The following is a 26,678-nucleotide window of genomic DNA, read 5'->3' as shown; positions in this document are numbered from 1 at the left end:
TTTACAGCGTCAAATTTCACAGCGGCGAGAGAGGGGGGGGGGGGGGGGGAGCGCCAGCCTCTAAGCGCTATTTTAGGCCTGCGAGGCAACTTGTTCACTGATTGCGCTGCGCTTTTGATCTACTCCATGGGGTCTTCCTACATCACAATCTCTGGGCACGCCTCATTGCTTCTCTCGGCGACATCGTGACCAAGTGCGGGCTGCTTACGTGGGCGCGAAAGATTATCGGCACGCTCCTTCTTGCCCGCCACCTAGCCGTAGCGGCGGCTAAAGAGCGCGGAGGTGCCACCAGCGAACTTGCATTGCAGTTATTGGCAGTGCGGTTTTTGATTGGCCGTTGTGGTTCGGAAAGAGGGGGCCGTCAACACACAGGGGTCTTCTCATCAGACGAGATAGCCCCTAACCCGAGCCGCTTCGCCGCCATGCCATGTTGTGACGCGGGTGCACTGCATCGACGCTGTGAGCACTTTTCCCAGAAAACTGAATCGCTACAGATAACATTGTCGTCGGCTGCGTACCCGGCCTAGCTGCTGACAACCATGAGGGGGCTTCACCGGAGTGTTCTACAGCGCTAGACCTGTTGGTTGCTAATGCCGATAAGCTGGCGCTGATTAATGCGCTATGTAGGTAGGCTTAACTATATCAATTTCGTCAGGCCCACCGCGGTGGCTCAGTGGCTATTGCGCTCGGCTGCTCACCCGAATGACACGGGCTCCATCCCGGTGTGGTGGTCGATTTTCTATGGAGGCGAAATTCTAGAGGCCCTTATACTATGCGATGTCAGTGCCCGAAAAAGAAACCCAGGTGGTCGAATTTTCCGGAGCCCTTCACTACGGCGTCCTTCATAGTTTGAGTCGCTTTGGGACGTTACATCACCACAAACTAATAAACCAACCAATTTCTTCAATGTATCCAGCAATGTCGTGACTGCGTGAATAATTGTTTTTTTCTCGTCGTCTGGTTTGTCACCAGTGGAATGAGATTTTGGAGGAGAGAAAATTCGAATAAATGTGCAGAAAAGTGGAAACGCATACACTCAGTGGACTTACGGGAACAAACCATGTTTCTGTGGTCAAATAAGGCACGATGCAAAACGTCGGAGAAAAACATTTTTCAAATTGGTTGTGCATGAAGTTACACTTTTTCTAAGGTATTAAGAAAAAAGTAAGCTTCTAACGAGAAGCTGCCCCTGAACAGACAAACATGACGAGCTACTGTAAAATGCTATACGTTTCATTAAATCTCCTGCGGTCAAACCTTGTTATTTGCTAATTCACTGCATGCGGGAGGACAAGCGACAAAGAAGGGGCCTGTAAGATGAACTGAGTCCTGTTTTATGCCGGCAAAATTAGCACTTGTCAGGAGCAGAGAGATAGTAAATATGAGAATTGAATTCTGAATTCTCTGTTTCTAATCTTTTTGCTTTGCCGTCTGTTTTTTTTTTGAAATGCTCAACACCTGCGGCCAAATTTATGTATAGTGACCCTTACTATTTCAGCTGTTCAGCCCTTTTTTTTGCAGAATACAAATTTACTTTGCTAGAAGCGCGTGCCTTAGAATACTGCTTTTCGGATGGTACACTCAGCGTACAAACAATCGTTACGAGTGCTCGGAGAATAGTTTGGTAGTTTTTACGTGCCAATATGTAAGTCACTTGCGCTGAAAAAATCGAAACTGCATCCAAGCCTGCTCATTTACGGTTTCATCTCGGCTGTTCTCGAGTCGTGCATGAGATCTGTCTCACTTACACTTCGACTAACACTTTACGGAGCACGCGGAATTTAATATCAATGCACTGGTTTAAACTTTGAAAAGGCATTGCAATTCAAACAAAACTGTTATTGGCAAGGCACTTACCATTACGCGCGCACTTTTTCAATTGCAATACAGGTGATTTGTGGCACCTTGTGCTCCCGTTATTAATACAGACAGACCGCGCCAGCGGTTAATAAATTGCACTCCATGGTCACAAACGGACCGCCGCCGTTTTACAGCCAGTGAGCCATGCGCTTCGCGAAAAGGCTGCAACTACAAGACCGAAAATAATGGTACTATCAGCGTCAAATGAAATGCGAAGAAAACAACTGGAACGCGAGCACAAAAAATCAAGCATATTAGAGGCTGGAGATGAAATACAGGCGTGGGCTATTAACATTTCCGAAGAGCGGTCTTTTCGGCTTCGATGGGAAAATCAACTGCTCATGTTTTTTGCCTCCCTAGTATAATATCTGCGAGTTTTTCTGTTCGCGTTTCAATTGGCTTGTTCGCGTTTCAATTGACGCTGATAGTACATCACAACTTAGAGATCACTGCAGAGACTGCATTGGAGGAATGCGAAAGGATTGGCGTTTGCCGTGCAGTTGGTGGCTCCTACTAACACACCTACTAACCAACACTTTCCACACCTACTAACCAACTCCGTTAAGATCAGACCGCCACGCTTCGATCTGAGATGCTACCACTAGACGATATTTACTTTGTTTTTGTTGCTTTACTTTGATTGGTTGTAGGCGGGACGTCATCAAGCGTAAGGATGATGTCACGTAGTCTCACCAGGTAGCCCCATTAATTAAACTCGTTATTGCACTCAATCAGCATATTCCCTAACTAGATCCATGATTTAGGGACATTAGTTATGGCCACTAATTAGGGTCAATAATTTAGAGTCTTAATACTAACTAATGTTAATGATATATGACTAATGACACTGAAAAGATGTTTTTAATCATTTAACCACACCACTCTTCGGATGATGACTGATGACGGCACCGACGTCACATCCGGCGACACACTTTGCGGACACAACATAGCCTCGTAGTGCTTTCGCATTAATAAATTACGACACGACATCTTTAGAAATCTTTTGGAATTTTCTGTCTCTTATGTCTCATCTCAGTGTCTAACCCAAGCGCTCATGGCACAAAAACTATGCCTTTTGGTAAAGATCAAATCAGGATTAGCTGTACAATGAGCGCCCGTGTAACGCTAGAAATTGAGGATGAATTGTTCCTTCAGCTTCATCAGTACTAAGCAAAAAGAAATGGTGATGTTGGGCAGAACTCAAGCTATTTGATGGTAGACGTAGAAGCCCTTCCAATATGTAAGGGAACTTTATTTCACTGTTAGATCAATAATTCCTTCATAGTTACGTGTTAGAAGCACGTTAATTCCTGTTTTATATCTAGTTTACCACTCGGTGTGAGATATCAAAGACTGATTTTCGCCTTTAGCTCAGAAAAGCCAATATTTTTCGCTCTCTGCGCAAATTGATTTTTCCTTTTCATATAGAAGGGAATTGTACGTATACAAAAGTTCTGGAATTGCTAAAAAGTGTCAGGGCACAGAGCGCGTGCATCATCAGGCCGGAATCAAACTCACCACCACATGTAAAAAAAAGCTCAGTATTTCACCTTTGGTGCTCATATATAGGAGGAAACAAGCTTTATTCTTGTTATTACATGCACATTCATCTACATGCAATAGCTTACTATTCTGCCGCGTTGTAGTGAAAAAAATTGTCAGTGGTTTAGCTCTGGTTAAACCTGGAGGATGGCGAAAGCAACGAGGAGAGAGAGAGAGGCGATGGAGAGCGCACGGCAGCGGCGGCGGCCCCGGCACACTAGCTATGCGCCGCTACTGCGCATGCGCAACTGGCGAGCGCGGCAGCGGCAACTCTGAGTCGCCCGCGCAGCGACGGCGGCGGCGCGCCAGATGTGCGCCGTGTAACGTCACTGCTCCTCGCGCATACGAAATGGCTCGCGAAATGGCTCGGCGACTTGCGTAGTGTTGCTTTCGCAACAATAACACTCCCAATTCTTCATGTTTGAATTCAACCGGATTAGAACGGAATGCGCATGATTGATTTAATTCCCGCTATCACGACGTCTTTAGACGATCAAAAAGAAGTTTTTTGCTCGCCCAAAGTAACAAAACCAGGCTGAAGTTCAACGTCAGCGTGGCAAGTGCTCACGTCAAGTTGGCTGCGAGGAACAGCGAGACAAAATCTCATCCCCAAACTTTTGCCTGGACTAAGGCGTGATTTCTTATCCAATCACTTTGTGTCAAGTGGCGTTTTGTGAGTGCCCGAAAACTTCAGCACTTTCTTCTCACTATGTCTCTCTTTTAACAAATAACTTCGCCGGTTTTGCGAACAGTGTCGAGAGGTTAGTGGAGCAGTTATATTATTATTTTATTTTCATTTGATTCGGAGTAATACCCCTGTGTTCTATCCTAACAACACGCCAGTGTGACTTCTTTGACGGCCGTGAAGGAACGGCTCGAAAAAGGACAGCGAGGCGTGATTAAAGACGTGTAGCCAGAAAATATCTCTTCTTATCTCAGAAATCATTTCGCACCGAAATAACTTGAAATACACTTTTGCCGTCTATGATCGCCGGCTGTTACCCCGACCTGTCAAATACATTCTGCGATCGAAGTTCTGTTGTTTTGCACTCAGTCTCCCACTTTTCTTAGGAGTTTACTTTTTAATTTGTTCTCGGCGTTCGGGATTAAGCAGGCTAAAAGAACACGTCACGAACCTATGTCTCTGACAGCGAAAAGCCGTTCCTTTGCTTCCTCTTTCCACCGATGCGTCTGAACCGGAAATGACGCGTGAAGAAGAAGAATAGTAAAAACTCTCCCACCTTTATTTCGTACACGCTGGGATGGGTAGAAAGTTTATGGACGAGTTCAGCAGGAAATAGAGAGGCAAAACCTTCATTTCCAATCAGCGCCGCACATTTAGTTCAAGGCAATGTGCACAATGGCTCGGGAGGAAGCTGTCAGGTACTTTAATTTTAGATAATATGTTTTTGAAAGCTTTCTGATATTTCTAATAAAACCATAAAAAAGCCTTTTACCCAGACTCAAACAGCACTGAAAAGAGAAGGAGACAAAAATTTATTAGAGCGTGAAGATGTCTCACTTTCGTCGATCAGACGGTAAGGGGCTAGTCGCTATGACGGTGAAAGCTGCAGGTCAGCCTAGATGACCGGAATAGCGTCTCATAACCTACACCTCACATCCTTTCGTCCTCCTAACATGAGTGTCACGTTCAAGTTCTCACACGCATCGAATTTTACCAGGAATAAAATGGCTTTCACTCGCTAATATTAACGTGCTCTAACTCGTTCCCCTCTTGCGGAACTACGCCGACGCTGACTAATGGAGAAGGATAATGAAGGGTTTTTACAAGCCAGGCTAGCTTTTCGGGGCTATTTCCCGTCTCGGAAGAGACAGATTTTTGCCAAGCAGGTGCCCAATTTCAGCACATTTCGCTTCGTGCTGCTTCCATTTTGTAGTGGCGTCAGTTATGAAAAAAGCGACAACAAATGGTGAGTAGCCAACATTATATGAAGCGCATGAGCGGTCTGTCCGCAGCGCCATCGCATTCAGTCCGGCCGTGTCCCAGCGACCACGAATCGCCAATTCGTCGCACTTGCATCGCACACTGTTATTCCAGGAGTGCGCGTCCGGCCTGCGTCAATATTCTAGTATTTTTTCGATTGTCGACACAGACTTATAAAAATATGAGAGTAAAAAAAAAAAATGGATACAGCCCAGCTGCCAAAAAATCTGCCCCAAGCCCAAGCCAAGAAATTAGCGAGGTATAGTCTTAGTTTAAGCGGCTGCCACCACCTGCCACAGGGCAGTGAACATTCAAAATTTCGCGTAAATTTTCAGTGTTTGGTACTCTCCTGTGCTTTGCAGTGGTTCTCATAATCATCCGCTGAAAGCGCCAGAAGATTTTTAGTTTTATGATATTTATAAATGAAAATATCCCCATTGCACGCGCACAGCCCAGTCATGGAAGCCGACTGACGGCGCTAGACTTTAATGTCTACCGCAGTGTTCCACTACACGATAAAGAAACAATTACATTCGGAAAACCTAGGCCTGGCTTCCGTTTTGCGCTTGAAAGTGTGAGGGAGCCTAAAAACATAATACGGAAAGAATGCTGCCCGCAGAAAGCACAGTTGTAACAATTATTTCAAGTAATATGGATCCTATTCGGCCTTGTTCTGCGGAGAATGCAAATATGGCAGCTCTTCGGACGAAAACTGTAGAGACAAGGTTTGTTGCATGACACCTCAAAACTTAAGCATAACGGTGAACTCGAGGCGAACGCTATCATCGAATTTCACTTACCATGATTCCCGCAATGCGCTCATTGCGGAGACTCTCTTGAGCTCCTCGGAGGCTGCTTGTCAAGGCCTACCACGCACAATGCATGGTTCTCCTGTGGCTGTTGTAGAGCTGCCAAGACGCCCGTTCCGAGAGTATTTCGGTAAAGTGGGTATATGCAAAGTCTGTGCGCAAGCGTCGGCTCTGACTCGAACAGAAAGTACAGTCTTTGTCAAAAGTTTAGAGCCCAGGGGGTCTGCTTCTGGGCCGCATTGCTTTGCTCGTAATGCGTCCTCAGCGTCCCAAATCTCCTGAAGGTAAGAAGATTTTTGGTCCTGCTCAATCCGATGCGTAGGACTTCCATTAGTGCTACAGGAGCGCCACAATAGTGCTCAGAAGCAAACCCCCTGGGCTCTAAACTTCTGACAAAGGCTGTACGTGCTCTCTCATGCTTACTCTGCTTAGGGTGAAAAAAAAAAGGGGCGGATGATATCTTGCTTCCGCCGTCTCTTAACCGTTCCTCAAATGATATCTCCTGCTTTTCTACCATGAGACCAATGCTGGAGCGCTAAACCTGGCTTCCATACTTTTTGCCCTTAACGAACCTTAGTTATTGGCGTCCGAAAGGCTCAGATTGACTCAGCAGGTTTCGTTTCCGTCACTTCCTGCCTAACGTGGAAGCAAAAAAGGGCACCAAAATGAGCAGGCCCTACAGAAGTGCCGTAACCGAACCATTGATTGCTGGTTACATATGAAACTGCCAGCTCTGATCAATTATAGTACGATTAGTACCAAAAAAATGAAGGCAAAATAAAAGCGGATGAGGTATGCACAGAACTAGGCACATAGGAGGCCAAAACTACCTGCACGGAACCAAATGGTTCCGCAGAACCATGCTGAGAACTTTTTGGAATGAAGAATAAAGTCAACCGGGAGTCAAAGACACGGTGTCTAGACAAGGTTCGTCATTTTTTAAAGGAAATCCAAGGAACTGCTGAACATACGGCAGTTGTGTGAAATGTTTGTTAGAATGATTAGTTGACCACAGGGTTCTTTCGAAGTGTGAAATAATTTGATTGCGAAAGCAGTTGCTCTAAAACAGCAATCCACATCTCCTGACTTGGCATAAAAACAAGAAAGTCAGTAACCCCTCCGTTGGATAAAAAGCTCCCGCTCCATATGTTTTTTTAATTATTTGAACATTCAAGACTGCACAGCTTTTACGTTGCTCATGTCTCTTCATTGGGCCAATTTCACTGTACGCGCGTATGCATTCATTGTTAATTTTAATTTAAACATGATAATAAACGGCGATATTGCTTTGTCAACAATGACCTATGGTTGCTGCCTTTTCTTTAATGATTATATGTGTTATTTGTTTCATACACGACAGTAGAGATTTCCTTGAAGTTCTGAGGAACTCTGTATTCGATTGAATAAAGTTGATAAACGCTGTGAGCTTAAAGCCTTCTTTGTAGACCCTCCTATTAGGGTCGGCGTTTGCACAAGAAGCACTGCTGTTTACATGACTGATATTTAGTGAAGGTAAGAACTAATTCAGAATAGCAATTTACATTCTATTGCACAAGCAGCAGTGCTTGTTATATGTCAGATGTTTACTGAAGCAAATAATGAATTGAGAATAGCAATTTTCGGGTCGTTTTTTAACGTTATAAATTTAAGAGCACACTAGTTCGCTATCGGCTAGTCATTAGAAAGAGACTGTCACCTCAGCTCTGCTAAACAGCTCATCAAGGTGACTGTGTAGCATTCATTTCAGATATAATTCTGCCTACATTGCAGAACATCCTATTGTTGTCGGCTTAAATTCTTTTGCACAAGCAGCACTGCTTGTTACATGACAGATATATAGTGAAGTGAATGATTAATTCAGAAGAGCAATTTATACTCTTTTGCACAAGAAGCACTGCTTGTTATATGACAGATATTTAGTGTAGCAAATAACGAACTCAGAATAACAATTTATATTCTTTTGCACAAGAAGCACTGCTTGTTACAAGACAGACATTTAGTGAAGCAAATAACGAATTCAGAATAGCAATTTATATTCTTTTGCACAAGGAGCACTGCTTGTTATATCACCGATATTTAGTGAAGGAAATAACGAATTCAGAATAGAAATTTTCGGGTCGTTTTTTCAAAGTTATAAATTTGAGAGCACAGTAGTTCGCTACCGGCTAGTCATTATAAAAAGACTGTTGCCTCAGCTGAGCTAAACAGCTCATCAAGGTGACTGTGTAGCATTCATTTCAGATATAATTCCGCCTAGTTTGTAGACACATTATATTTCCGACCTTTCCCGACGGAACTAAAACGTATTTACCGTGAACGTCTAGATAGAAGCTGCTGTTTATAATGTTTTTTTTATATATATAATAAAGAGACTCCTTCAGTTTTTGCGCCGAAGGTGTTCACCGAAGCAGTAATACTTTTTTTTTTTTAAGGAACGAAACAGCGCAACTAAAACGAAGGACCAAGTCAGCGCGTGTTCGTGTCTCTCTTTTTCTTTGTCCTTCGTTTTAGTTGCGCTGTTTCGTTCCTTAAAGATGCAATACCAACTCGCCCACTATGCTATGTTGCTAACAGTAATACTTTCCGGGTCCTCTTGTGAACGAGACTTATTTGGAAACTAAAAAATGCACAGTTGACGAAGGTGACTCTGAGCACTACTGCGAAAGCGAATTAAAATATACTCAAAGAGAACAATCACAGATGAGATACTGCAGGATAGCTAACATACCACAGAAGTGCAAGTGAAAAGCTTCTCTTTGTGAGCTTTCAAGACGCAGATGAAGAGATACATAAGCTGTCACACAACGGAGTGTAGTATGTGTAAGTAAACCGCACAACAAGATAACACGGGAACTCACACACAACAGCGCAACATGTTACTGTGCATGACAAATGTGAAAAGGTTGTCTAGAATAGAAGACAAAATATCGCAGAAAACATTGGTTCGAGCAAGGAGATCATTGCGAAACACTTTTGTGACACTTCACATGCAAGATCAGGCTGTGCAGGCCGCCAGTTCAATAAGCGCTGTTCGTAATTTAGGTGCAGGTAGCGTGAAATCGAAACGTTTTGGATTTCTTAAAACAAAACCAGCCAGTATCTTTCGTGCTTGTAAAGTGGTCCCTTCTTTTCTTCACCCGAATTTATCCACAGTCTGCATGAGCCGGAAACAAGAAACTATGCGGCAGGGAAGCTACGGCGTTAGAATTAGCGCTTTTTCTTGCTATTTATGGCCCGCTGCAACCTCTTCCACAACCCAAGAAAAAAGAAAGCGCTAGCTGATGCACACATTAGTTGATTCAGGACTGTTTATTACTGACACTTGGTTCCAGGTGTCCGCTGCAGTAAAATGTTACTTTGCTGGAGGTTTTACTATTAGTCAGCTTTCTCAGCCAAAACAGAAAAGGAGAAAAATCTGACAGCAGCTCTCCTCCCGCATGCTCTTTCTTTTTTTGCGCATGCGTTTTGCTGTGCTTCATTGATTACGTGTATACTTTTGACACTTCGTTCGCACACCACTGTGCTGCGTCCTATCCCCGCCAGCTCAGCCTTCTACGCGACGTCTGCCAGCTAAGCACCGTGATTTCGGAAACACCTTTACTGCAGCTTCGCCCCAGCACTCTCTTGGCCGTCACTAATGAGGCGATTGCTTGAGTTCCTCGCAGCGTCCGGCTCCTTTCCAGCTTGATCGTGCGGATCATTAGCAGCTGACCGGGGTTTTCGTTCACGCTGCTTAAACGCCTCGAAGTCTCTTGCCCGTGTATGATGGCTTCTGGGGAGTAATGAGCGACTTCTGGGCGCAGCACTCGTGCGCGCTCTTTGCTTCACTCTGAGGCGGAAAAGCACGTCTCGGCATTTTTTTTCTTCCGGATGTAAATTAGGGGCTCGCTAATGCGTTATCGTCGTTCAATTGCCTCCGAGCGAAAAGAAGGGAAAGAGCACCATACTGCTTGCATTTATGTTTTTCATATAACCTTCTTTCATAATAAGTAATTCATTATTTCCGGCTGATCCTCCTTACGTGTTGCGTTTAGTGTACAAAAATGAATTCTTGATTCAGAGCTGCAAAAGAATTTAAAATCAAATTCGAAGGCATTACAGCAGAAGTGCCGAACTGTTTTCGCCTTTCGTATAGCTGTAGCTTTTGAGCGATTTCCTTAAGTCAACACCTAGTGGTAAAAATGCTAAAATAACTTTAATGAAACAAGAAAAGCAGATATGGAAAGTAGTTTTTAAGCAAATACAAGATTGCTCGAAACTTGAGCGAACAGATTTTAACTATAGATAGAGCATAAAACGAGGAGCATTCCTCGGTGGTGCTTTTTTAAAGATAACGACGTCGGACGACTTCGTGAAAAAAAGTTGGTTTATTGGTTTATTGGGGTTTAACGTCCCAAAGCGACTGAGGCTATGAGAGACGCCGTAGTGAAGGGCTCCGGAAGATTCGACCGCCCCGCTGCGGTGGCTCAGTGGTTACGGCGCTCGGCTGCTGGCCCGAAACACGCGGGTTTCATCCCGGCCGCGGCGGCTGAATTTCGATGAAGCCGGAATTCTAGAGGCCCGTGTGCTGTGCGATGTCAGTGCACGTTAAAGAACCCCAGGTGGTCGCAAAAAAAAAGAAGCTCAAATTACGATAAACCACCAAAAGCTTCTCGTGTCATGCGGATTAGTTCAAACACTGAGGGTCGGGAATTGTGGACGGCTATTCATGCGTAAAATAAATAATGCGCAATACGCAAACACTCTGAGAGCACTAAACAGCCTGCTATCTGTTCACTGAGTGCATTCAACGCTATCTATGACTCGTTAGAAACCTACTGCGTCCTTTTTCCCAAACGTTTCTGGCTGACATCTCCTGTCGGTGTCGAACCGAACGCAGATTTTATTCTATGCTTTATGTGCACTACAACTCCGTTTTTTAAAGTTTGAAACATCAGCTCTCCTTTCAACTGTAGCACATGTTGTTGTGTCGCGAAGTAAACTTCAAAACCAGGCTGTGGGTCTAATTAAGAGTGGGTTTCTAATCACCACCACACTAGGCCAATTTCTAGGAGCGTTTCTTTTTTAAAGCTTTTAAATGACGTTTTGTCAATTTTAAAGACGTCGACAACATTTCAGCATTGAAGGCCAGTATTAAGCCTTCGTGCAATATTCTACCTTCTGTGTTTCTTTAACGTGCGCGTATTTCTTAGCATACGGACCTTTTGCATTTCGCGTCTATCAATATGTATATTTCGAGGCCAGGATGTGATTAGCCCATAACCGGATTCCCGTAACAGTTGAGTAGTTGATTTTTGTTCAAAGCCAACAAAGCACTACCTTTGTTAGATGCGACAACCAGTGCTCTCTATATAGCGGCGCATATGCGATGCATCAGCTATTCTTATTTTACACTGCCAAGGTGTAAAAAACGAGTACAGTTCCTGAAGTGTCGTCTTCCCTTCCAGCGACAGTTTGCGACAACTGTGCTGAGAAGCCAAGTCTCGCGTTTGAGTGTCAGAAAACATTACGCCAATATCTGCTAACTACCTCAGATCGACAAAAGAAATACGAACAAAAAGATCATCACGAATAACTGCAGCCTTGGTTTTGTTATTCCGAGCACGGGAAAAAGACCATGATCCTGGAATGTGAAGCAAGAGGACCGCAGTTGCTCTTAGCTGTAGGGATTGTTTGAGCCTTCTGAATGCAAAACTTCAATTTGTTCAACATGGGGAGCCCAGAAGATATATGAGCAGAAACTTGGTTTTTCAAGAAGCCTAGACTTACGTACATTACCACGCCTTTGAGGGAAAAATGTACTTTATTACGCTGCTGAGGCGTTTGAATCAACTTGTACATTGTTGATACCTTCTTGCTAGAGGAAAGACAAAGAGTAATTTTCCCTCGTTCTTCTCTGCACTAAGTTTGCATAACTGTACAGGAAGGTTTAACCTACACGCATGCACTCCAACCAGAAAATACGCGTGAAGGAGATCAGCAGTGACTGAAACCAAGATAAGAAGAGGAGAATATTCTTTTTCTTTATTTATTTGTGACGTTTCGAACTGGGGAATCACTACCGTAATCAACTGTTATCTGAAAGACAATCGTTTAGAAAGTGGAAGGAATGACAACCACATGCCGACACCACGAGCGGAATCTACTATCTTCGCATGTCACGTACGGTGCATTACCAGCCGAGCTACGGCGGCAGCTGTTAGGCTTTTCCAGTAGACCGTATTTTGCGTTGTTTGTAACGTGACCTTGACAGTCGTGAGCCCGCCATCCTAGATCGTAGCGATGGACATGGAACGTCAGGTAATACGGAAGTGTAATACGGAAGAAACACCCCTATATAGCCCTGATATACTAAATATCGTTTTCTTTTCTTTTCGTCGCCAGCCGCTTATCTCTCTCTCTATTTAACTTCATTCCTACACAAAACAATCTTCAGTTCTGAAGGATTTTAGGAGGAGGCCATAATGCTGTTCAGAATAGATGAGGCTTGGGCATGAGGCTTGGGCAGAATGGCCAAATGGCTGCGCTTAACTGCGCATTGATCGAAATAATACTTTTTTTCCAAATGCGGCTTAAATGCTGGAAGACCTGACAGAATGCAGAAATATACCTACTCTTTCCTAACAGCAAAGTGAACCCACGCGAGGTACTCAGTGTACGGTCCAAAGCCGCAGTTGCCGTCTAGAAGCATTTTCCCGGTGAAGTCAGTGTGGTCACTGTTCCTACATAAAAATACAAGAATGGTTTTCGATCGCCCGTGTTCTTTGTATTCACGGTACTGCTTTCGTTCTTGGAGCGAGCTCGTACTGTCGACATCCGCCATCTACAGACAGGTTTCCTGGGAAGGACTGGGAGAATCGGTCACCCAAAGTAGCTTCCATTGTTTTGCACGACATATTGTGCCTCGAGCTCTCGCGGTATCCGGTGGTAACGCCGCTTTGTTTGCTGCTTTTGTTGGCCAGCCTTGCCAGTCGATCTTTACACGCGGACGCTTTTACTCAACATATTGTTGGCACAAGTATCTCAAGAACAGTGTAGTTTATTTAAAATAGCCTACATATTTGTTTTGTATTCATTTCCACATTATCTCGCGACTCTCTCAAGAACAAATTTTTTAAAATATACATTTAATCAATTTTTACTGAGTTGCACCTGTTGTCTTTGCTTTGATCAAAATGAGAATGCAGAAGACCAAGAAACAACCGCGATACGCCAAATTAGCCTCCGGGCCATTTTCACAGCACCAAGTGAAAGGTCGATGTAATCATGGCAGAAGCTCGCTGCAAATTTCAGTATGAATTCTTTATCGAACAGAATGCTTTAAATGAAATTGGAAGTTATCAAAGCGATTGGCTTTTCCAAAACAAACATATAGCAGACAACGCGAGGTTTGTTCATCGTTCTCTAACCCCCCTCTTCAAATTTGCGAGTTCTCCTAGATCCGATGAATGTAAAACAGTAAAAACATTCTTTTGTGGCTATTTCTTCTTAAATCTGTGCGCAGATGGTCGGTCGTTGCCCCAGAACCACCGGCAGCGCAGCTTTCCAAACGGCTCCCTGGTGGTTGTGGACGTGCAACGCAGTGCCGACAGCGGCTGGTACGCCTGCATCGCCAGCGACCCTCAGGGCAACACGGCCAGGGGACAGCTGGCTGTGCACGTCATGAGTGAGTTGATCTTTGTCCGTCTACTCAATTCATTTGCTACCGGCATCTGTCTTGCGGGATGAGTCACCAACCTGCCTTGGCAACGACGTGGACATTGAAGCACAACTTAGAAGGGGGGAGCAGCATGGAATTATTCTAATTTTGCTTAACTTGTGCGTTGAACCATCATTTCCGAATCCACACACGCTCATCCAGGTAAAGAAACATCATCCTCATACGGGTACACAGGTGCACGCAATTACCCCAACGAATAAGCTGAGCTCAGTCTTTTAACCGCAATGTCCTAACTCGTGTAAAGTAAAGTAGATAATACTGGCATTTTTCTCCTCACGTGTTCCGCAGCGCCTCCCGTGGTGAACCCGTTCAACTTCGCCGACGAGCTCACCGAGGGCAAACGTGCTGGCGCCGCATGCATAGTGTCCGACGGTGACCTGCCCATCTCCATACAGTGGCTCAAGGATGGTCTTCCCCTAGACAGGCGTGGCCTGGGGGCCTCCATCGCCGAGGCCAACGACTACACCTCCTTCCTCTCCTTCACCGGAGTGCGCCAGTTGCATTCTGGCAACTACACCTGCGTTGCATCCAATCCGGCGGCGTCGGCAAACTACACAGCGCCCATGGTGGTGCAAGGTGGGTGTAATCTGCGGCTTAACTGGCGTCGCTCTGCAATTTTGCACCGAAATAGATGTGTCCAAGGCGCACGAAACCGATCAACTGGTAAATCCCGCGGTCGGACGGTGCGCGAGAGATGAATTTTAGGCCGTTCGTTCACTGACCAACTTAGCAAAATCCGATCAACTAGTAAATCAGAGAATTGCGTCAGCTGTAAATTAACAGTCGTTAATCCAGACAGATGAACAGGTTACGTGTAATCAATTTATTCATGAACCGCTTTGTTATTCCATGCGGGGACGACAACAATTGTGAGGAATGCCAGAGGCTCTGCTGTGCGCTTCAACACGCAGAAATTCATATTGTTCTCCTTATAAAATATTTCTTTCAAAATTAAGAAGAAATTTTTGAAGCCATATCAGCTGTGTACACCCCTTTATTAATTGAAGACGGCATTGGTGCAGTTGTATTTTGTAGCCGAAAGCCCAAGCCGTAATTCTTGCAAACGAAACTGCTTTCGAATGTTAAAGAGAATTGATGTTCGTGTCCTTTGGGGCCAAGTAGCCGATGTTTTCTTCGCTGATGCCAGGGTTCTAACGGGGCGCGCGGAAGAAGTACAGTTATCACTCATTCTTTTCCTTAGAAGAAACGGGCACAGCTGCGGATGTAACCTTGCGTTTTATTCAAATGTAAATAGCTTGCAAGCAAAGTGCTGCGCTGTGCTGTCCCTCAGAAGCTTGTCACTTATACTGAGAGCTGCTGTCTTTTTTTTTGTTCAGTGTCGTTCAAGGGTCTTTAATTCATTTTACTTTCATAATTACGTTGACTGCACAACAGTAAATGTGCACAAGCACACAGCTGTACGCTTTTCTTATCTGCAAGATATTCGGCATTTACGCGCTTAATGCATCGGGCGTAGAGAACACTATTACACGAAACACAGTAGGAAACTCCTAAAAGAAATGCGCCTCTTTCAATTGCAACATTGCAGCACTATCAAACAAAAAGTGGTTGTTCGCCCACTACATAGTGCTGTCTTTACAGCAGGGCAGTAGATGATAAAAGAATACATTCGTGGAAGTCTCGTTCCAAGTGCCCTGCCTTACTCAGCAATTAGAGCAGTACAGCCTATCAACAACCGACGTGTCAGTAGGCTTCATAGAGTCTAATTCCAGCGTTCGAAGGCGCTGAACGCAACTCCTAGTCTCTTGAAACGGGCGGAGAAACCAATGCATCTGCTATGGTTACTCCAGTTACCCCTTTGTGCTCGCATCTTTCAGAAGCCGTCATGAAGTTCTAGCTGAATCTAATTTGTTAGACATAAGCTACAGTCCTGTCTAAGCACTATACGTTCAATGTGAAAGCAGCAAAAACAGAAGTCTGCAGTATGCTTGCCATGTGCCACGTGAATTGTCACATTTTACTTATCATGCCGTGGCTCATAAGACAAGGCAAACTCTTTGCGAGTTTTCTTCACAAGTTTTGGGCGCCAAAATACAGCTGACGTCCGCGCTTTTTTTTTTAATGCGAAAGCACTGCTTCACGCAGCCAAACACAGCCGAGAATCTTTTCGCATCCTTGACCTTGAGAGTCCAGAAATAAAATGAAGATTCCCGTGACTGGGTTTCAAACTAGCGGCGGAGTGAACAGATCAGCTTCGCTGGCCACTGAGCGAGACCACTATGCTATCACCGCAGTGCATCACGCCTCGCGTTGTGGTTGTCTCTTGTGGAGTGGCCCATACCCACAGTGGGGGATTAAACTGCAATGAGTAATTACTCCCTTACTGCAGCACACTCTCCCGCTGTGCATTGCACATCGCTGTCTTTTTCAGCTTCCATCTACGACCCGAACAGATCAGAGCAGTTTAGCCTCGATCAATGCTTAACCTGACTATAGTCATCGAGCCCGCGCGATGAAAAGCATCACATGAGCGCATCAGTCACTAGCGTTTTTTAACGGCGTCAACCAACATCACCCGAATGCTACTTAAAAATAAACTGAAAATAATGGTTCAAAGATGACTGCGCCTTGTTCGCACACCACTGTTGCTGACTGCAATTCCACTCAGGCACGAGAAGCACCCGTAAAGGTGCACAGGCTAGGCGTCCAGATGGCCGGAGGGAGGACGGGATGCTCTGCATTGAGCTTCCGGCCGCGTGTTTGCGCAGCGTATCTGGAGGCGAGGCCCTGATTCCTTCCGCACCATGTGGCAGGCTTGTTTTGGTGTCACGCTCGAACGCCGCCTAATGCCGCGCCGCGGCTTTACCATCGGCGTGTCAGCGTGAGCAAACATTCTTTCAATGGCGGCCGCTGCGGCAGCATTGCACGCGCATCGCGTGCCGCAGAAAAAAAAATAACGCTGCACGCTAAGCCTCCATATTGCAGCCCTGCGTCACATTTTCTCGCCTGAATGAGGGCGAAGCTTTCGTTGGAGCCTATGCAGTCTTGAATTTTGCATTCTACTTTTGGTTGCACGCGACCACAATACTGCTAGTTCAAGCACACGGTACTTCATTTCTTCCCTGTATTTGCTTTTCTGTGTCGAACCGCTCTCGTTAGTCAGTCACGCCAGCTGCTTAAATCTCCCGTCCAAACAGTTTTTTATGCGAGTATTTTTTATCACATGGTTTGTTTTTAGTTTAGTTCTTGCCTCTAATTTAGAACCGCATAGTGAGCTTTATATTGGTGTCCGACTTACATTCGAAAGCCTTCCTTCCTTAACTTTTCCATGCGCATCACTTTAATAACTTGCGTGTAGCATTACTTCAGACTAGCTTTTCCACGCCCTGCTGTAACGTACGTGCACCATTATAGCCAATTAAGGGCTTTCGGTTTAATTCAAGCATTCTTGACAAGATCTGAGCTTAAAATAATACGAAAAGAGATAATCTGGTTAGTTTCGACGTATGGAAATAGGTTGTTTTTATAAAAATAATACCCACAGTTTGAGCAAAAAAAAATGAGAAAGCGTTTGATACTGCAGAGTCATGCAGTAGCGAAAGCCCATTGTTACCACAAGTCTGTTTTCTCCCTCCGACAACTGATTGTTTCCACATATATTTCACAGAATTCTCAGGCCTCAAATTCTGACAGAAGACATAGAAAGAACATTGTACGGAAATCCACTCCAATTAATAATCATTAGTAGTTTCGCAAAAGCACCTCATCAACATCTGTGAATTGCTCACAGCAAAGTAGATGAAGTATTTTGAATATAATATAAAATCCTTACGGAATGTGTTTTCGTTTTAATTATAGCAACAAGGACAGAGGAAACAATATGCATGTTCCCCTATTATCTTTTGACTAAATGTCACCAATCTATGAAATCGAAAGCGTTCATTGTGGTTGGGAAGAGGGAGTGGATAAATATAGTGGTGTCAATCTATGCGCATCAAAATAGAGCAGCCGTGAAGGCAACCTGTTCGAAGCACATGATTACTGTCGCGTCACAGTAGATGGTACGGTAACAAAAACAAATTATTTATTAAATCTACCAAGCATATTTGGACTCGGTTGGAATCATACAATAAATAAAACTAAATGCGGCATTCTTGTCTAGTTGTGCGGCTTCTTAATCAAAAACACATGGCTGAATTCCCAGCCAATGCATATGACATGACGCTAATCACAGTCACGTCACCTTTCTCGCACTCTCCACTTAAGGGGTTCACGCAGGGATTGAGTAGAGATCTCAGACCACTGGATGGGACCTCACTCAAGGAACAAATACACAGCTCGGGGATAAGATCTGCTTAATCAGGATTGACAGTAATCAATGATTGGAAAAATAATGAGATATCAGTTTGGATGATGTTGCTGGATCAAATAAAAGGCTAAAGGAGTGCTCATAGGTTAATAACTGAAGAAACGAACGACATAGTGGATTGTGTTTCATCCAGTTCAAAGAAGGTGAAATAGTGATAAGCACCAGAAGCTTCTAATTTTCTAACAGCCCCCAAGCAGAAACAGCGAAGATGGCGGTACTCCTCAATGCTATTCTGGTTTATTCTGGTAATTGCGGCTGTTGTGCTTCCACCGCGTATTTTTTATGCGAAAGTATTATGTGGCTCATCAGACACGTGACCTCATGACGTCATCGGCAGTGCCGAAGCAATCAGGAAAGAAAGCAAAATAAAGTTACTTAAAAGATTTCTTCAGTAGAGGTTTTGGTTTGGTTTGGTTTGGTTTATGTGGGTTTAACGTCCCGAAGCGACACAGGCTATGAGTGACGCCGTAGTGTAGGGCTCCGGAAATTTCGACCACCTGGGGTTCTTTAGCGTGCACTGACATCGCACAGTACACGGGCCTCTTGAATTTCGCCTGCATAGAAATTCGACCACCGCGGCCGGGATCGAACCCGCGTCTTTCGGGTCAGCAGCCGAGCACCATAACCACTAGGCCACCGCGGCGGGTGTAGAGGATTTCGAACCCAGGTCCATGCGTACAGATCAGCTTCGCTGGCTACTTCATTGAAAGATTTTTCTTTATTGAACTATGCCATCAATGCATCCGAACACCTCGCGTGCATGCTTTCGCATTCACAACACGTAAATAGTCTTAAGTGTCCCGCCTAATTTTCATTGCTCCTTTGCTATTGCAGACGCACAGATCGAAGTTCAGAGCGCACATAAATCCCTCCTCCAAGGTGCTTTGATACGCTGAATTTGCATATAAGTGCAAATTAATGTAGAAAGTAAAGGCAATATAGCCTCTTTGCTGACCGAAAGACATGCTTCAGCTAACGGATTCCAAAAATTGTTGATAGAGAAGTAATTTCTCGATGATTTTATCTGACTACGTTACCAATATGAAGGCTTATTCACTCCTGTGTTCGGTAAATGAAACCGAGAAATAGGGCAGGTCATTACTCATGCGACCCAGAGTGACACGTTCGCATTTCATTTCATTTTCATTTTATTACTCTCAAGGCCGGTCAGGCGTTACAGAGAGGAGTACGCAAAATAATAAATACAAAAAAACGAACAAACAGTTACAATTCATAAGCATTAACAGTATCCCGCCAGTAACGAAGGAGGAAGTAAAGAAAGCATTAGGAGCAATGCAAAGAGAGAAAGCAGCTGATGAGGATCAGGTAACAGCAGATTTGTTGAAGGACGGGGGAGAGATTGTGCTACAAAAACTAGTCAACCTGTATACGCAATGCCTTGTGACCTCGAGAGTACCAGAAGCTTGGAAGAACGCTAACATTATCTTAATTCATAAGAAAGGAGACGGGAAGGGCTTGAAGAACTACAGACCAATCAGCTTATTCTCCGTTGCCTACAAGGTATTTACTAAGGTAATCGCTAATAGAGTCAGGACAACTTTGGAGTGTAGTCAACCAAATGATCAGGGACGCTTTCGTAAAAGATACTCGACAATAGACCACATTCACACTATCAATCAGGTGATAGAGAAATGCGCAGAATATAACCAACGCCTATATATAGCCTTCATTGATTACGAGAAAGCATTTGCTCAGTGGAAACCTCAGCTGTCATGCAGGCATTGCGGAATCAGGGTGTAGAAGAGTGTTATGTGAAAATATTGGAAGATATTTATAACGATTGCACAGCTACTATAGTTCTCCTATATAAAGTCAGCAATAAAATTGCCTGCTTACAGGAGGTATTCCGGGAACTGGAATGGGAACAGTAGGGGATAAGAGTTAAAAGAGAATACCTGAGTGATTTGCGATTCGCTGGTGACATTGCCTTGCTAAGCCACTTAGGACAAGAACTGCAAAGCATGATCAATCAGTTAGACAGGCAGAGCAGAACGGTGGGGCTAAGAATTAACATGCAGAAAACCAAAGTAATGTTTAACATCCTAGCAAGGGAACAGCAGTTCGCAATTGGTAGCGAGGTGCTGGAAGTAGTAAGAGAATATGTCTACTTAGGGCAGGTAGTGACCGCAGATCCGGATCATGAGAGGGAAATAACTAGAAGAATAAGAATGGGGTGGAGCGCATATGGCAGGTTCTCTGAGATCATGAATGGTAGCTTACCAATATCCCTGAAGGGAAAAGTATACAACAGCTGTATCCTACCGGTACTCACCTATGGGGCAGAAACGTGGAGGCTAACAAAGAGAGTTCAGCTTAAGTTAAGAACAACGCAGCGAGCTATGGAAAATGATAGGTGTAACGTTAAGAGAACGGAAGGGAGCGGAGTGGGTGAGGGAACAAACGCAGATTAATGACATCTTAGTTGAAATCAAGAGGAAGAAATGGGCTTGGGCAAGGCATGTAATGCGAAGGCAAGATAACCGCTGGTCCTTAAGGGTAGCGGAGTGGATTCCAAGAGAAAGCAAACGTAGCAGGGGACGGCAGAAAGTTAGGTGGACGGATGAGATTAAGAAGTTTGCGGGGATACAGTGGCGGCAACTGACAAAGGACAGGGTTAATTGGAGAGACATGGGAGAGGCCTTTACCCTGCAGTGGGTGAAATCAGGCCGATGATGATGATGATGATGAACAGTATCCTTGAATTTGTGAGAATCCTTGATGACGACGACGGTGGAGGGCAGGTGATTTCAGTCCGAGGCTGTTCTGGGGACGAAGGAATTAAGATATTGGACAGTCCTGCACTGTGGACTGTGCACCTTTAGGTGATGATCTCTGCGGGACGATATGTGCACCGGAGGCGTAAACACAAGGACTGCTTTAAGGTTTCGTTGCCGTAATATATTTTATGAAATGTGCAGAGGCGCGAAATGCAGCGCCGTATGGCAAGATCCGGAAGATTAAGCGTTCTTTTCATTTCTGAAACACTGGCATGGCGGGAGCAATTTGACAATATGAACCTTGCAGAGCGATTTTGGATAGATTCAAGCAACCCAATGAAAGAGTTAGTGTATGGGTCCCGCACAGCGTACTCAATTTTTGAACGGACGAGTGTTTTGTAGAGCAGTAGTTTCACAGGGATAGGGGCAAGAGAAAAGTTACGACGGATGAAGCTGAGCATGCGGTTGGCCTCGTTAGTAATATATTCAATGTGAGCCCTCCAGGACAGATCATCTGTTATTTGAACTCCAAGGTACTTATACTTGTTAACTTGGGTCAGTGGGGTGTCGTCGAGAGAGCATGAGCACGGAATGTTGTGATTAGTCGTGCGCGTAATTCTCATTAATTTACATTTGTTAACGTTTAGTTTCATAAGCCAGGTATTACACCAAGTTCCATTTATGTTCAGATCATTTTGAAGAGAGCATGCATCATCTTGGTTAGTAACTTCTCTGTATAAAACAGTCATCAGCGAAAAGTCTTATTTTGGAAGTAACTGAGGAAGGAAGATCATTAATATAGATAAGAAAAAGAAGCGGTCCAAGAACTGATCCTTGCGGAACGCCAGAGGTTACGGGGGAAATGGGGGAGTCATGATCGTTAGCATTTACATACTGACTTCGATTACTTAAAGAACATTCAATCCACTTTAAAATACCATTATCAATATTTAATTTACTTAACTTATAAAGTAACAGTTAATGTTACACGGTGTGAAAAGCCTTTGCAAAGTCGATATATATACAATCAATGAGAGAAGAGTGGTCCAGAGCGAAAATCAAGTCATTAGTGAATGCAATTAATTGAGTTTCACATGAATGATGCTTACGAAAACCATGCTGTGAATCTGTAAAAAACGAATTAACTTCCAGATAGTCAACAAGGTGTGAATAGATATGTTCAAGGAGTTTGTATGGATAAGATGTTAAGGAAATAGGCCTGTAGTTATTAGGATTATGAACGTTAGTTCTTAATTAGTTAGTTCTTAAGCTAGTTCTTAATTAGTTAGTTCTTAATTAGTGACTAGGAAGTGCATCATAGATGGCATTTCCCAAGCCTGAGTTAGTCAACGAGACCAGATGTCTCCATGTAACGTGGCTGAAACGGATAAGAAAAGCTTACGCGATTTATTTCTTTTTTAACATGCTGGCTTATATTTGCGCATTTTGGAGCTAGGTGTCATTGAGCAACATTTGAAGTTTCTGCTCGAAATGGATTGGTACACTCTTTTGCTACATTAAATCAGCACAGCTTACTCAATAAATTTAACTTGCGGCCTTGATTTATTCCGTAATGCTTACTTCCCTGGTTCGAAGTCTGCACAGCATTCCCAATGTCACCTAATATTTACGACTTTACTTAGACAAACTTTATTTCTCCGTTCCTCTGGAGTCGTGGCATGAAAACAGAATTCTAAAAATGGCTTATTCAGTCGAACTAGTATCATTTTCTCTCTCTACTTAATATAGTGTGTTGTATCGTGCAGTTCCTCCCAGATGGCGACAAGAGCCAGTTGACAAGGCCGCAATCATGGGTCAGGCGGTGACTTTTGACTGCCAGGCGGATGGGTTCCCACTGCCCGTCATCCGGTGGAAGAGAGAACATCGTGAGTGTTAACGAAGCATAGAGAATTTATTTATTTGCTCAATAAAGCATTGTGCACTCTTTCTTATCTCCCCTCAAACTACTTTCTCTTATAAAAAAAATGTCCGCCTCAAAAACGAATAAAAAATTTACATCACTTTACTTGATTAAACATGTACTGATTTCAGCGTAAGTAAAGTTGTAAAATTTTTTGTACCTTTAAGCATGCTGTATCTCTCTTCATGAGTGCATTTCAATTGATTCGCACGTGTTCTTTTTTTCAGCAAGAAGTCATTCTTCAGTGTTTGCAACGAAACCTCTCCGCGTGCCTAGTTCTAATCGATAGCGCATAAACGGATCGATCGCCTTTTTTTTCTTCTTGTTCTTAACCCTGCGTTCCAGGTACACAGGGTGGCAGGGACTTCACGGTGATCATCAGCAACGCCAACGTACAAATACTGGAGAACGGGTCGCTCAGCATCCGGGAGGCGGACCGCTCAGACGCCGGTCACTACATGTGCCAGGCGCTGAACGGCGTCGGGCCCGGGATATCTACGGTTGTCAAGCTGGACGTACACGGTAGGCGTTTATGGAGTCGCCACATTTATTAATCCGCGAAGGTTCCTCCGCTGAGTAAGAACTCCAGGAACGTCTGTTTCCTTTTTTTGTAGCATGATGATGGAGCGCTTTATACAAAACTGCCGAAGAGAAGCGCTTTGCAGCTCAGTCGAAGGAAGCATGACACAAATTTTGCTCAACTCTCATTCGTTAAAAGAATATTCGAATGTTTGTTGCGTGCTAGAAACTATAAAAGCTGCCAATATACCAGTCTCAACTAAACATTGTCCCGGAATCGCATCAAAGTTCTCGTTTAAGTCGGTGCCTAGTTAGCACTTAAGCCGAAGCCATTATTTTTGGGTGTGATAAAAGATATTTGCATTTGTCCTGTAGCATGTCCCTTAGTGCTCAGCATTAGTGTTAGAGCTGAGATCACGAGGTGAGTAGCGAATTTCCCTCCAATATTCCCTGCTATCACGTAGTATGGAAACACGTTCACGATTACAGAGCTGAATGATTTTCCCAGATAAAAAAAAAAAAAAAAGTTATTTTATGCCAAATTCAAGCGAGTTTAAGATTGCTGATTACGGTTTCACTTGCGTTTTTATCTCTCGAGTTGTTAAAACCTCTGAAGAAAATGAGGTCTCGTTTTTGCAACTATGAAAAAAACCAGACACTAATTTATTTTAATAAGTGGAAGTAAGCCACAGCATTTCTCTGGAACTGCGCGCAATATTCGATACTTCGAAAACGTGGAATACATGGCGATTCGTTTAACAAGTGTCGGTATTTTTTTTAAACAACTTGTGTTTTTTTTTATTTCGCCTGATCTTTTCCTCAGTGGCAGCGCATTTCGAGCGAAAGTTCCAAGCGCTGACAGTTCGTCGCGGGGAAAGCGTGACGCTGACCTGCAGCGCTGTCGGAGAGCCGCCCATTACGATGTCCTGGACGCGAGACAGGCACGGCTTCAGTCCTGCTCTGGAGCCCAGGTGCGCATTTAAATTATTTTGAGGAAGTTTTGAACTTGCTACATAGCGTTCCTTTAAAAAAAAATTCTTATGAGGTCAACGAATCCGCCACGTAAAACTTTTCTTGCTTAAAAGAGGGAGGCAGGTTCACCTTTCCAAGCAAGAAGAGCAATGTAGAACGTGGTATAATGTGCCAAGATGCAAGCGAGAGAAAACGCTATGATGCTATGAATGCAAATAGGATTGTCAGAACCGACGTCTTCAGTGTTTAATGAGCAGGCAAGAACATGGAGGGAATATTCAGGGACGTGCCACACCTGCCGCTATGATTCAGTGGGGCTTCAGTGGGCACCTTGAGTACGAAAGAAAGTAGGAGAGGAGACAGGCGTTGTCCTAGCTGAGCTGTTGGTATAGAGAGCTGCACGCGGTCTATGGTTGGGATAGGTTTGTACACCACATGTGGCAAGCAGTTTTTCTTGTAGCTGGGAAATAGTTGTCAATTGTTCTCCCACATACAGTGAGTAGTCACATTCTCCCTTTGACGAAAATACGTACTATCTTCCTATTCCTCTTAGGTACTCTTTTCATCACAGCCGCGGTGACTCGGGGGTTATGGCGCACGGCGGGTGACCTGAGACCTGAAAGACGCGGGTTCGATCCCGGCCGCTGCGGTCGAATTGAAGTGCAGTCGAAACTCTGGAGGTCCCTGTACTATGCAATGTGAGTGGACGTTATGGAACCCCAGGCGGTCGAAATTTCCGGAGCCCTTCTCTACGGCGTCTCTAATAGCAGGCGTTGCTTTGGGACGTTAAACCCCATAAACCATCAGTAGTTTCTTTTTGTAATACTGTTTGCTCTGTTTGCACATATTCCTGCCTTAACAAGCCACCTGCCATTCCTATTCTTCTGCAGGCCCCCAATACCCTATTACAGTCATAAATGGTCGATAAAGAAAGAAGAACAGTATCCGCTGAACGCAAGGCTCGCTCGAGTAGCTACTTCGTGACTATAATAAAGGAACGCTGTGGACAATTAGGAGCGGATGCGTACCGAGAAGCTACAGCGTTTTTTAATTGTAAATTGACCACTCTCACCGAAAACGGAGATTTTGTGGGTAAGCGGTTTATTGGTATTTAACGTCCCAAAAGGACCCAGGCTATGAGGGACGCCGTAGTGAAGGGCTGCGGAAATTTCGATCGCCTGGGGTTCTTTAACGTTCACTGACATCGCACAGTACACGGCCCTCAGGAATTTCGCCTGCACCGAAATTCGAACGCCGCGGCCGGGATTGAGCCCGCGTCATATCGGGTCAGCAGCCGAGCGGCACAACCACTGAGCCACCGCGGAGGACAATTTAAAAAAAACGTAAAACCAAATGCGGGTTTCACTTCAATAAGTCGATTTCGCAAGTAAAATGCGTGCATCGACGGCAATTTTTCGGAGCGGATCCCAGAACCTCCGCTGCGCCGCCGTTGACTTGAAAACAGTAGCACCCCATCCTTTTCGTTAACGACCTGACGAGTCTGAATCGACTTGAGTGAATGTCCCGTATTTCTGGTCGATAAACGCGTGTTGTGCTTATAGACAAACTTCAGCATAGCCCAGAAGAGTCAGTGAATCGATTTTTACGCAGAGGAATTTTGGACAGAGTTGTGCTCAACGACCGATTGAGGTATATATTGAGAAAATTTTAAAATATATTATTCAGGGATTATCTTCAAAAAATACACATTTCTTTATCTGCCTTCAGGTGTTAAATAAACCCGGTTCTAAGACCAGTATGGCTTTCACAGAAGTCGCATTTCTCGCATTACTTCCTGCATTCGGATGACTGACCACAGGTATATAGTGGAAGAGAAGCCCGGAAAAGAAGTTTTGGAGTACGTGGTGCGCATCCCGAGCGTCGACCGCCGCGACTCCTCCCTCTTCAGCTGCTACGCGGAGAACGCCTACGGAAGGGACGACACCAACTTCCAAGTCGTCGTCCAGGGTGGGTGCTGTGCTCCGTGTTTCCGTTAACTCCCTCCTTAGCTACAGCACGAACAAAACACCCGAGGTTAAGTTAGGCAGTATAGGACAGTCCAGGATGCAGAAGTAACCATTAGGATTGGAGGAGGGCCACCTGTTCTGATGATGAGGCAGCGGTCACGTCAGCGGAGGCGAACCTTGGAACTGCACATTTTTTGGGGCTGTGTAACTGTTCATTTGACTACATGGCAGGAGATTCATTGAATGATTCCGTGATATTCATATTATAAAGCTTAAAAAAACGCAAGAAAGTTTTTTCGTGCAAGTAGCACATCAAATGGTGCCGTCTCGGACACTCTTTTACACTCGCGGGGAT

The 26,678-nt window shown here is 44.4% G+C and overlaps 1 protein-coding gene across 1 annotated transcript in view; it reads left to right on the top strand.

Moving 5' to 3' along the window:
- The window catches only part of LOC149370777 (cell adhesion molecule Dscam1-like), a 202,083-nt gene that overhangs the window by 156,840 nt on the left and 18,565 nt on the right, over window positions 1–26,678 (top strand). Inside the window, exons 10-15 of the mRNA XM_089578576.1 lie at window positions 13,661–13,822; window positions 14,165–14,452; window positions 22,711–22,830; window positions 23,211–23,387; window positions 24,208–24,355; window positions 26,176–26,324. Of these exons, the coding sequence (XP_089434702.1) occupies window positions 13,661–13,822; window positions 14,165–14,452; window positions 22,711–22,830; window positions 23,211–23,387; window positions 24,208–24,355; window positions 26,176–26,324 (1,044 nt within the window). The remainder of the gene's footprint in view (window positions 1–13,660; window positions 13,823–14,164; window positions 14,453–22,710; window positions 22,831–23,210; window positions 23,388–24,207; window positions 24,356–26,175; window positions 26,325–26,678) is intronic.

This window comes from Amblyomma mixtum, chromosome 1 (assembly GCF_055824585.1).
Source record: "Amblyomma mixtum isolate Tamu chromosome 1, ASM5582458v1, whole genome shotgun sequence".
NCBI lineage: Eukaryota > Metazoa > Arthropoda > Arachnida > Ixodida > Ixodidae > Amblyomma > Amblyomma mixtum.
This window is presented reverse-complemented; position numbering and strand designations above follow the sequence as displayed.